At 43.8% G+C, this 13,417-nt stretch overlaps 1 protein-coding gene across 1 annotated transcript in view; it reads left to right on the forward strand.

The window, feature by feature from the left end:
• Dera (deoxyribose-phosphate aldolase) overlaps positions 1-13,417 on the forward strand; it is a 94,339-nt gene that overhangs the window by 32,587 nt on the left and 48,335 nt on the right. The window contains exon 5 of the mRNA XM_005364537.3: positions 1,091-1,225. Within this exon, the coding sequence (XP_005364594.1) occupies positions 1,091-1,225 (135 nt within the window). The remainder of the gene's footprint in view (positions 1-1,090; positions 1,226-13,417) is intronic.

Consider the following 13,417-nt stretch of genomic DNA (forward strand, 5'->3'; position numbering starts at 1 on the left):
CCTCCCCCCGCAGTGACAGGTTCTTACCCTCCCCCTCAGTGACAGGTTCTTATCCTCCCCCCGCAGTGACAGGTTCTTACCCTCCCCCGCAGTGACAGGTTCTTATCCTCCCCAGCGGTGACGGGTGCTCACCCTCCAATGCAGTGACAAGTGCTTTTCCTCCCTGTAGTGACAAGTGCTTTCCTTCCCTTGCGGAGACAGGTGCTCTCCCTCCCCTGCAGTGACAGGCGCTTTCTATCTCCTGCAGTGACAGGCGCTTTCTATCTCCTGCAGTGACAGGTGCTTTTCCTCCCCTGCAGTGACAGGTGCTCACCCTCCAATGCAGTGACAAGTGCTCTCCCACCCCCCCTGCAGTGACAGGTGCTCACCCTCCAGTGCAGTGACAGGTGCTCTCCCTTCCCTGCAGTGACAGGTGCTCTCCCCCCCCCCTGCAGTGACAGGTGCTCACCCTCCCCTGCAGTGACAGGTGCTTTCTCTTTCCTGCAGTGACAGGTGCTTCCTCTCCCATGCAGTGACAGGTGCTCACTCTCCCCTGAAATGACAGGTGCTCACCCTCCAATGCAGTGACAAGTGCTTTCTCTCCCCTGCAGTGACAGGTGCTCACCCTCTAATGCAGTGACAGGTGCTTTCCCTCCTGTCTGACTTTACCTTGCTGGCTGCTGCTGGTTGTGTTAGACATTGCAGGGAATCTGTTGCTCTAGTTCACTGTGTCCACTCATGAGTACGTGGAAATCAGATTGGGGCAAATGGGTAAGTCTGGGCAACCAGCTCTACTCAGTCAGTGTCTGTCCTGTAAAGCCCCACCAATGGTTTTATTCCTGTCAGCTACCATAGTTAGTTTGATGCTAGTTACTAAGTGTGCTGTGGAAACATCCCTGCAGCCACTGAACTTCTGCTTTCCCAGAGAAGCTCAGTGGGTGTGCACTCGCATTCTGCCCTGCACGTTGTCTTGTGTTGCGTGAGTGATGTTAAAACCGTTTGTTTTCATCTCTAAATGCTATATTTTTGAACTGACCAATTCAAGTTTTTTCCTTTCTCTGCTTATTCTCCTCCCTCCTCCCCTGTTTCCTTTCTTTTTAATCTTTCCCAGTGGCCACCGGCTTTCCCGCTGGACAGACTCATTTAAAGACACGACTGGAAGAGATCAGACTGGCTGTGGAGGACGGAGCCACCGAAATTGATGTGGTCATTAGCAGGACCTTGGTGCTGACTGGCAAGTGGGAAGGTGGGTGCAGGCACTTGCTCCCAGGGGTTCCAGCCCCTCCTGGTGGGTCAGGCGGGGATCTGGAAGGGAGGCAAGTTCCAGGTCACAAGTCAAAGGTCAGAGGAAGCAAGGCTAAGAGTATTCCTTTTGAGGCCCTTCTTAGTCTAGGCCATTCCCTGTCTGCAGAAACTTAGGTCTGTTTGTATAATTAGGAGCATAGTTATTCCATGCAGTAAAACCAGTTTAAAATTTATTAATTTGCGTCTCTTTTGAGAGAGTTATCACTATTATGTACTGTTTAGTTATTCAATACATAAATCATTCCACACGAGCCTTCTAAGCAAGATTTACTCGAGAATAGTGGGGGAGGTCACCCTTTCTGCTTTAATCTTTGTGGACTTTGAGATGTACGCTATTAATGAAATTATTAAGTATGTTTTTACTACCATAAATTTTATTGCATATTCATCTTTTGGGTTAGTATTTTATCGCCATGCCAGGCTGTAATAAGATAATGTCATTCCAGTAACAGGATGCTGTTTTTACAGTGAGGTATGAAACAATCAAATGGATTTTACCTGTTCACACACACACACATATGAATATATATATATATATATATATATATATATATTATAATATGCATCTGAATATATATATATCTTGTATCCTAAAGGTGAGAATATTAATAGTAACTAAAATGAGTACAATGTACTCTGAAAAAATTACCATAGCAAGAAATTTAACTAACATTTTAAATGGAACCAAATTAATATCAAGATAATATATTGTTTCTTGGTAGATGTACATACCAAGTAAAATTAAAATGCATATTTTAAGTATGGAGGATCAGCAGGGAGTCACTGTGAATTTCTTTTTTATTTGTGTGTGTGTGTATATATGCTAGGGCTCAACTGTGGAGATCAGGGGACAGTTTTTGAGAGAAAGTTCTCTTCTCTTCCATGTGTGTTCTGGGGAATCACACTTAGGTCATCAGGCGTGGTTGTTGGCATCTTTACCACCTGAGCCATCTTGCTGGTCACTATGTGTCACTTGACTAAGATGTGTGGATCTGATAGCTGAGATGGCTTTAGCGGCTAAGGGACAGGTAGCACATCCAGTGTGGACATATTGGACAAAGATGTCCCACATCCAAGGCAGGACAAAATGGGGCAGCATGAGATTTCACCACCAGTCCAGGTAAAGCTGAGGAATTGCTTATTTCTGGAATCTTCCAGCTAGTAATTTCAGACGTAAGTTGATCCCTGTTTGCTGAGACTACAGATATTCAAAGCAGGTCTGAGAGAGATGACGATGTTTGTCTGTTTAACCTAACTCCATCATTCAGCACCTGTGAACCATTTGTTAGGAAGTGACATAGATTCAGTCAGCGAATTACACGGTGCTCAGGGGGACGTGTTTGGAGTGTTGTGCCAGAGACCTTGACCGGTGGCATTGTCCAGTTCTGAAGCATGCATGTCTACTACCATAGTAGGGTTCTCCCATCATCTCAGGTGATTTCTGGAGGTCCAGCCTTCACACCTCCTCTTCCAGGGCAGAAAAGAAGGGCCTGTCCCATCTGAAAATCTCCACACCCTGTTTATTGCATCCTGCAGCTTGATCTGGTTCACTTATGTGGCCACCATCGGTGTCAGCAAGTGAAGCTGGAAAACATGGTTTCAGCTTGGAGCGTTAGCTGCATTTCATACTCTTTCCCATCAACCCCCCATCTATCCATCTATACTACCATTATTGACAGCTCACAATCATAGTCTTTCCCATCATCCCCCATCTATCCATCTATACTACCATTATTGACAGCTCACAATCATCTTTTTTTACTTGTGCCCCCTTTCGTCTTGTTGCCGACATGTGCTTTGGGTATTCTCAATTCTTCTTAAAGGTCGTATTTTATATATATTCTTGTTCCCATGTATTCTGCTGATCTGCTTTTGGTCACGGATTTCAGAGCTGTGGATAACGTAAATATGTGTAGTAGTTTAAATTAATGTGGAACTGTATGTCCTTACGTCTTCTAGAAACAGGTGGAGACGTAGATGTGTAGTTTATATTATAACTTGTGCTCTTGTCTCTCAATTGAAAAATAATGTCTTTAATTGAAAAATAAAATCCAATAGGAAATGGGTTTTGATGTAGTTGGTTATCCTTTAACAGACTTAGGGATGGCTGTTTTTGAGATAATAATTTCCCCAAAGTAGGCGTTTCCACAAAATATAATAACACATTTTTGTCCTAGACCACACTTTTCCATTAACTTTTTTTTATGGTGTTAATAACCTCTTGACCCAAACCAAATTGAAAAGGAACATTTAATGCTAGAAATTCATTTCTAAATAGAAGGCAGCAGTGGCTTAAGCCTTTCTCCCATTGCAGTATTTTGTCTTCGTTTTGATTCGCAGTGTGATTACCCGCTGTGTTATTCACTGCCCTGTTTTCAGAATAGGTGTTTACTGAATTAGGAATTCCATAGTAGTTTTGTGGAAGGTACTGGTGGGAATGCCCACCAGGCTTTTACCTTTCTATGTCTTGGGCTCTCTCCCCCATGCTCTTAGTTTTGCAGGTTATTTTGTGTGTTAGCTGCTTCTCTCACTATCATAACAAATGCCGGTGAAAGCAGCTTAAGGAAGAAGTGACTTATCTTGACGCACAGTCTGAGAGACGGTCCATTGTGGCAGAGCGATCACAACACAATCTAAAGTTATGATTCTGAGATAGATGGATGCAATGTCCACCTCACTCTATCCTTTTAAATCAGTCTGGGACCCCAGAGGAGGGCTCCTGCCATCCGCATTCAGGGTGGTTCTTCTCCCCTCAGTAACTTAAGCTTGACCAGTTCTTCCAGATGTGGCCAGATGTTTCTTTCTAGAGTGATTCTAGATTCCAGCAAGTGGACAATAAAGATGAACTGGTGCACTTTGTAAAGCACCACAGAATTAGACCTAGCCATTTAGAATGCCCCGACTGCGTCTCATGGCCCAGCAGTCGATAGGTACACCTTGGGGCTCTGAGCTCCGTGAGGAGACTGCATGTGAGCTCCCTGTGTTAGCCCACACTCTATTGTTGTGAAGAGATGCCACGGCCGTGGAAACTCTTGCAAATGAAAGCGTCTCATTGTGACTTCCTGTAGTTTCAGAAGTTTAGTCTGTTGTCATCGTGACAAGGAGAATGGCGGCACACAGGCAGGGTTGGTGCTGAAGTTGTAACTAGAATCATCTGGATATATGGAAGTAACTTCATCTGGATCCCAAGTCAGCAGAAAGAGAGAACCACTGGGCCTGGCTTGGGCTTTTGAAACTTCAAAACCAACCCCCAGTGACACGCTTCCTCTAGCAAGGCCGCACCTACTCCAATAAAGCTACACCTCCTAATTCTTTTAAATAGTGCCACCACTTTAGTATTCAAATAAATGATTCTATGGGGGCAAGTTTTTTTTAAAGCTTCTTTATTGAATCTTTGGGGGTTTCACATCATGTCCCTCAATTCTATTTACTTCCTGTTCCCTCAAGCTTCTCCTCATGCCTGTTTCATCCCCCATGAAAGAAAACAAAACAAAAGCAAGAACAAAACAAAACTCCCCAGTAAGCCAAAACAGAACAAAAACCATATAAGAAACAGAAAAGTCTCTGCTTCTGCTTTTCTCCTGACTCTCCGTCACCTCTTCATCCGTCCTGATGGCACTGGAGGCTTCGGTGTATTATTCAGTATACCCCTTTGTTCCATCAGCTTGACTGGCAACTGTTATCTGGTTCCAGGCCATCCTCACTGGATCCTCCCTGGAGCTCTTCTGGGGTATCCTGTGTCTTAGAGATCTTGCAGGTATTGTTCTGCAGGACTGCACCCTTCATGAACTCCAGCAGGACCTAGATGGGGTAGATGCTAGGGTGGATCAACCCAAGGTCCAGTTGTGGACTTGGGTGTTAACCAGGCAGGTCAGATTGAGCCACTGGGGCCACCCACCTTGGGTGCAGTGGCGGAGTCAGCTCCCCTACATGAATGCCCCTCAGGGTATGTTCATTCTCACTTGTGGTGATGGGTAGGGACCCTCTCTCCCAAGTACAGGGGCCAGCTCTCTTATTGTAGTGGCTAGCGAGAGGCAAGGCCATCTTTCCCAGGGCAGTGAAGGACGTGACTGGTTCAGTATAGCCCTCTGATTTCATCTCACATGATTCCTAAAGCCTCCTGAGGTGACACTAGCCACAGACATCAACACAGACCCCAGCTGCAACTGGACCGTGGACCTAGACATGACCCTCGGCAGCAGCTTAGGCCCGAACAATATCCTTGCTCTGCGTGTCTGCAAGGCCTTCGATGGTAATAGGAGCATGGGACATCAGGACAAACCCTGACTGCAGTGGGGTCATGTAGGGTTCTTATTCAAACCATCACATTCCCATTCTATTTTTTTTTAAAGATAGATCTATGTATGAATGTATGTATATAGTGTTCTGCCTGCATATATGCTTGCAGGCCAGAAGAGGGCACCAGATCTCATTACTGATGGTTTCGAGCCACCATGTGGTTGCTGGGGATTGAACTCAGGACCTTTGGAAGAGCAGGCAGTGCTCTTAACCACTGCGCCATCTCTCCAGCCCCCACATTCCCATTCTTATCTTCTTGTTCCTTTTATTTATTTTCTTATCTACATCATTATGTATATGCATCACATGCATGCCTGCTGCCCAAGGAGGCCAGAAGCAAGCATCAGATCTCTTCTCTACCCTGTAGGGAGCCATGTCCAGTTACACTGTCTTCCATGTTGGCTACCAGACCTCTGGGCACTAGCATCCTCCTCTGCCTGGCTGTTCTGTGTGTTCTCGGCTTCTGTCCGCCGTCCTCCTCAGCTGTCTCACCATCATTTTCAGAGAAGCAGAGACTCAGAATCAATGAGTACTCTTGAAATCAGGGAACCTAGCCACATGGGAAAGACATGCATTAAAATAATAGTTACCTTTCTCTCCATTAACAATTTAATAAAAGAGCCTTATTTAGATTGAGTGTCCTCTTGATTATTCAGGATGATTTTGTTGGTGGTTGTGTTGTCTTGAGTGTGGCGATGCAGTCAAGAAAGAATGAAATCCCTGAGGTGATCCACCCCAACTCGAGCAGTGCTGACTGCTGTGGTCTCTATTTATGTAGTGCTTTTGTTCAGTTCCTCCCTTGTCCTTGTAGCATGATCTTTTCTGTTAAGCTTCTCCTATTAGCCATGTTTAGCTCATTCACACCATCCTGTCCTGACATTACTTCTTGGCTCCTGCTCACGCTGACAGAATGTTTATCTGTTTGTCACCTGGGACAGAGCAAGGAGGCTCTTGTTGGCTGTCAGAATTACCTGATGATCATTTCCCCGGCTCTCAATCCAGCTCCCTTCTGTTGTGGAATAGAATGTTTGTTTAACCACTTAAAGGTATGTCGCATTTGTTTGCCTTTGTAAAGATGGGTTGCTGTTTCACCTTGCCTGCCTAAAGCACCTGATTGGTCTAATAAAAAGCCAAACGGCCAATAGCTGAGCAGGGGAGGGATAGGTGGGGTAGGTGAGCAGAGAAAAGAGGGAAGCCAGCCAGCCCACCAGGCCCAGCCAGCTAGGGGCTAGCCCTCCAGGGGCCAGTCAGGCAGGGGGCAGCCAGCCAGCCATGGAAGTAGGAAAGCAGAATTGATGGTATGTGGATGAAGTAAACAAGTCTCTGGGCAGCAGGTAGATTAACAGAAATGTAGACAGAGTTTCTCTATGTCTCGGCAGCCACTCCTAAATAGTCACATGGAGACTTACTATTTATAAATGCTCAGCTGATAGCTTTGGCTTGTCTCCACCCAGCTCTTACAACTTAACCCATTTCTATTAATATGCGTGCTGCCCTTAGGCTTGTTTACCTCATCTGTGAACGTCCCATGTTGCATCTTCTGCATCTGGCTTGCAACTCCCCTGATTCCACCCTTCTTCTTCTTCCAAGCATCTTCTCTTTATTAACAATGAAAGCAATATATATTTACAGTGTACAAAGATTGTTCCATAGCATAGAAATGGGTTAATTTAATTTAAAGAAAAAAGTTAGCTAGAAAGAAATGTAAACTAAGGCTGAGCATTTGTAATTCATAGTAAGTCTCTATGTTATGATCCTGCTACGCCCTTCCCACACATTCCTGGGCCAGTTTTGGTACAGTCAGAACTGAGGATGGATGCAGTAAGAGAAGAGACTCCTGGTCCTGTGAGAGTCTCCCAAGGCCTCTGGTGTTCTTAGTGTCAGTAATACTCCTGCACTGTGCTTTATGTACTATGAGATATATATGTATGTGTGTAAACACACACATACGCACGCACGCACACACACACACACACACACACACACACACACACACACACACAGATTATTGTTGACATTGACTCCTAAATTGTATTTCTTGAAGAACTTATCTGAAGAATGCTTTTGCCACAGGGGCTCATTATCCATATACTCTGTGAGTGGGCTTTGATAATTGCATGCCTTCTGTAGTTGATATATATGGGGGTGCTCTTGATTCTGCTACCCAGATACACCTGATATATTAACCAGTGACTTGGAGATGGCCTCAAATTTGGACTTTGTTTGGGAGTTTAGTTCTGTGAGCCGAGGACCAGAGCTGCTTCTCTGGCCTTGTGTACCAAGTATCCATGGGGCATCTCTGGTTTTAACTACTGAATGGTCCAGACACTGCCATTTTCTGGCCCAGTGTGTTCAGTGCAGCAGTTGGGGTATTGTCTGTGTCCTGTGACCACAGCTTCATCATCTCCATCTTTCACTTGCTCACCGTGTTGCTCTCTAGGCTTAGTTTGTAGCGCACACACTAACAACGTTCTAGTTTCAGTGCGAGGGAATGGCATTCCAGGAGCAAAGCCAGCATGTCTTCCATTTCCTCACATGAGCTGCACCCGAAATTCTGGGAAGCTGGTCAGTAATCTGCCTTTTGTTATTTACTTATTTTTGTAAACACAAGAAAAATGGGAGCTCTCCCAAAAGAACTTATTTTTGTTTTCCTTTATAGAACTATTAATAATAATAGCTCATCAGAAAAGCTATTTCTAAATCTATAGATACTTTTTGGGAATGGAATCACATAATCCATGATCTATTTCTGCTGTTTCCAGATTGTTTATTACAGAGAGAGTCCAGAGACACTTACAGCAGCTGGGTGCTTTTGTGGCTTTTGTTTTTGGGCTATGATTCTTTAACACTTCAATAGTATTGGCAAAAATGTGTGTGTTTTATTTCTTGTGGGTTTTTTACTGCTGGGTGATTTATAAAGCCCATCTCTATTTTACCCTTACAAGTTTAATTAATTGCTCTGGCGAATGAAACCGTGTTCTTGAACACTTTGTGACTTTTTTGGTATGAGAGGTTGCTGTACAATTTTATATTAAGTGTTTTACTGTACATATAATTATCTTAAGCATTATTTTCAGGACATCCTTGTGCAGTGTTGAACATCTCTGGCACTCGGAGATAATTGCTTAGCTGTGTTCGCTAGCAATTATTTTTAAACTGCCTTTGGGTAGCAAGAAACAAAGAGAAATCGCTTCATGACTTAGGCAGGAGTTGTGGTGTCTGAAGAAGACTTGGAGCCTCACTCAGATCAGCTTTGTATGTGTGAGATCTACTCGCATGGTTTTCTACAGTTAGAACAGTGCTTTTCCAGAAAATGCTGTGCACTCCCAGCTGCAGTGAGATGGACAGTAGAAAAGCAGGTGCTCCAGTTCCTGGTGATGGTGGGGGGCGGGGGAGGGCAGCACTGCAGGAATAGTCTGTCAGCAGATCTAGGGAAGGGTTCGCCAGTGGTTAGGGAGTTAAGAGCAGGAAGCTGTGGTGAGCTGTTGCATGGTAGGGAGCCTGTCGACAGCAGTTCACGTGCTGCATCTCAGAAAGCTAAAAGAAAAGTTTTCAGTGCTTTCACTGTAAGGAAATGACAAGTGTCTCAGGAGCTAGCTGTGGCTGCTTTACACAAATACCAAACAAAACGTACATGCCTCAGAATATCTCATGGTACCCCGTTAACGGGTGCAATTTTTGTATTTTTATTTATCAGTTTAAAAAATAGATGTAAAAAAGAAAAAAAAAAACCCAGCAAAACCACAGTTCAATCTGACTCTTTCTGCTTCTTGTCTACCCCTTGGGCCCAAGCTGTTGGTGCATACAGGCCTCTGCTGGTGTGTGAGACTGGGTTCTTTGAGCGCGGTTGTAGACACTCAGCCCACACGGCCTCACCTGTTCTCCAACCAAGAATGATGGGGAGGCTGGGTTCTAACTTCCACTTCTCCCTGGCATGGTGGTAGTGGGAGGGACCCCAGGGACAGGCTGGAGATGACTCCTGTGAACCATGTGAAAATATTGATTAAGTGCCTGCAATGTGATCTATCCTGAGCTTCTGGAACACCCCTCCAAAGTCCTGAAAGCCTCACTATAAGTCAAAACATTTATTATCAGATTTTTACATGACATCACCCCGCCAGCCGCTTCTTGGGTGCATGTGTTTTGTTAAATTCTGCATTATTCTGACTAATCCGCGGCCGTGGTGTTTGAATTCCGTTTTCATTTGTCACTCATCTTTTATAATAGCCTTCTAAATTATTATTTTTTCTGGTACGTGGTTAGAATTGTTTTTCCCTCCTTTCTCTTTAAATGAGGAATTCTCAGTTTTGTAATGTTGGAATTTTTAACAATGAACATATATTACTTGGAAGTGTGTGAGCAGAAAAAAACATAACAAAGACTCTAGAGTGATGAGGTATGCAAAGACCTGGCGTCGGGGCTGCTCCAAGGACTGTTTATCATAGCCAAAGTCTGCAACCTTAGGCCTCAACAACAGGGAGATGATGGAGTACATTTTTCATCTGTATGATGGAAGATTGTATGGCCATTAAAAATTGTGTCATAGACCTATATGTAAAAACATAGGAAGCTGTGACATAAGGGCATATAAAATATGTTCCATATGAAACCATGCTTTAGAAACTTTTAGCACCATAGACTGGTTGGTGGTCCCAAATGCCCTCCCATAAGAAAAATACTTAGATTCTAAACAGGCTCAGTTTTAAGTTTTAGTTTTGAGTAATTTTATTAAACTTATAGAAAACTGCAAAAATAGTATGCTGAACTCATGTTTACGTATCATGCAGATTCTACTGGTATAAAATTCTATTACTTATCTTTTTGACTTTTTTTGATTGTGTACATACATACACATATGTATATGTAAATGCATACATATATACATATATGAGACTGATTTGAATTTCTGTTGAATATTTATCATGTATTCTTAAGAAATGAAAACAAGATTACACCAAGCCAGAGTACTGTGTTATGTCCAACATCAGATGAATGGGCTCTGTACAGATTTTTCAGGTGCCTGATGGTATTGTTAGGTCTACATCTGTCATTATGTATCCCTTTTACTTCTTCACTGGAATGGCCCTGGTCTTAAGAGTACAGCCTTTGTTTGTTTGTGTTTTTTTAAAATTTATTTATTGTGTATACCGTAGTCTGCCCACATGCATGCCTGCAGGCCAGAAGAGGGCACCAGATCTTATTAAAAATGGCTGTAAGCCACCATGTGTTTGCTGAGAATTGAACTCAGGACCTTTAGACAAGTAGGCTGTGCTCTTAACCACTGAGCCATTTCTCCAGCCCCAGCCTCTGTTATTAATAATTTCTAAGCTGTATTTCAGGGCCTTCAGATGTAGCTCCATTGATAAAGTGGTTGTCCAGCATGCATGGAGCCCTAGGTTTGGTCTACAGATGTAGCTCCATTGATAAAGTGGTTGTCCAGCGTGCATGGAGCCCTAGGTTTGATCTCCACTATCTCTTAAAGCAAGAGTGGTGATGCTGAAGTCCTAGCAATAGGAGGTGGGGGCAGGAGGACTGGGTTGGGGGTCACTCTCAGCTATAACAAATTGTAGACCATTCTGGGCTACACTAGACAATTTCAGACACACACAGAGCCTCAAGTTTAGATTGGTTTGGAGTTTTCTTCTACTAGGTTCAAGTTATGTGTTTTTGATGGGAATAAATGCTGAAGTTTCTCCCTGTTCTTTGGGAGTCACATGTTGTTAATCTGTCCAGTTCTTGAGGACGTTAAATCTTACTGGGCTAGAATGACTTCTGCCAAATTTCTCCAGAATTAAATGAGGAAGTTTTTTTTTCATTTTAATAGGTAGTTAATATAGATTATGAACAGAGATCCTTTCAGACTGTTAATATCCCAGTTCTAATCCAACTTTTATCCAGAATTTTACCATCTGTTGGTAATTCTTCAGTTATTATTCCAGTAGTTATTGCCATGTGGCAACTCATAGTTACATCATTTCTTCTAAACTCATTATCCCTGCCTGCTTCCCTCCTGTCCTGCTTCTCTCTCTTTCCCCATCCCTTCTCTCCTTCTTTTTTTGCAAGAACTCATAGATTTCTTTTAAACTTACTTGGCAGTAATCTTTTACTATCACTACGACATTTTCATAGTACACACACTCATATTTTACTCGTATTCACACACAATACCCCTCCATAGGCTGCCCCTCCCCTTGGTGTCTCTCTGCTTTCCAGACTTATATATGTATCTATAGAAAGACCCACGTGTCTTTCTCACTGTTCCTCTCCTCCCTCTTTTTTCCCTTCTTCTTCCTCCTATCGTCTTCCTTCTGTGTTTATGTCATAATGTCATTTCTGGTTTTGATACCGTCTGACATTTGGCCAGTGGGAGCTACTTCCTGCCAGCTCCCGTGTGCTTTCAGTGTTCCCTTTGTTGAACTTTCCTTTGTTATACAAGATAATCTGGTCTTATTTTGACTTTCTTCAAAGCCTTTACCCTATTTTCCAAGGAGCTGTGATCCTTTCATTGAAGAAGCTAAGATCTGGATGCCAGATGCTCTCAGCACTGTTAAGATGCTGTTGTTGCTAGGTACACACTCAGTGGTCAGATCTCGTAAGTGTGCGAATGTAAGTGTAGACACAGCATTCGTGAACACATCTATAGCTGTGCCTCCATCTGTCTGCCTGCCTGCCTCCTTCTATGTATGTGTGTGTGTGTGTGTGTGTGTGTATGTATGTGTGTGTTTTAGAGCTCTTGAGTTCTCTATTATGATTTAGCACCTCAGGTATTACCCTTACACCCCCACCCATGTTTGTTTCCTTCTTTCATGTTACTGAGAAATTGGTTCCCATGAATATATGTTTGGTCAATGACCTGCTTGGTCAATGTTCACATGACACATGATCAGATCCAGTGTATAACACTTCTAAGACTCTTTGAACACCTCCCTGGCCCAGTACTGCTGGCTCTACTCAACAAATTCTGCTCCGGAGTTCCCAGCAATCACTGGTTAGGGTGCCTCTCACTTTCCATGGCAGACTAAGGCCCTCCTCATCCTTCAAGGGTGTCCCAACCCCACTGTGACGTATTAGTTCCCTGCCTCTCTCTGCTCCTCTGCCTTAGAGATCTGCCACAAGGCGGTTTCTGGGTTGTCTCTCTAAGTCAGTGGCAAGGCCGGCGCTCTCAGTTCTAACCGCTTGAGCTTTTAGAGTAAAGCAGTGCTTAATCTTCATTTTCTGTGTGCCTCTTATTAAAGGTGGACATGAAAGAAACATAATTAGTTGATTACCTTCATAATCATCCGAATAATTGCTTTTACATCTATTCTCAGAACTTGAAAAATGGCTGTGAAATGAAGAAAAATGGAGGAGCTTGGGAAGTTGGGGAACTTTGTCAAGTGACATAACTAATTAGCAGACCCAGGGCCTGGCAAGTCCTGATGTAAACCTGGGAGCGCTGCAGTGCCTTGCTCTGCCAGAGAGCTACAGAGAAGGTGAAACTTGCGCGTATGTGTGTGGGGGACACATGAGAATGAAGGGTGTGCGTGCGTGCGTGCGTGTGTGTGTGTGTGTGCGCGCGCGTGTGTGCGCGTGCGTGTATGTGTGTGTGTGTACACATGGAGGCCAGAGGACAACCTCAGGTATCATTCTTTGGATGCCATCCACTTTATTTGTTGAAACAGGGTCTCTTTCTGGCACTGGCTTGCTGATTCGTCTAGGATAATTGGGCAGCCTAGGAACCCTCTGGTCTCTACCAGTACTAAGATGATTATTGGCAAATGCCATGACATCTGGCTTGTTTTCTGGAACTTGGTTCCTCATGTTTCTGTAGGAAGCACTTTATCAACTAAGCTAT

Source organism: Microtus ochrogaster, assembly GCF_000317375.1.
Source record: "Microtus ochrogaster isolate Prairie Vole_2 chromosome 14 unlocalized genomic scaffold, MicOch1.0 chr14_random_2, whole genome shotgun sequence".
NCBI lineage: Eukaryota > Metazoa > Chordata > Mammalia > Rodentia > Cricetidae > Microtus > Microtus ochrogaster.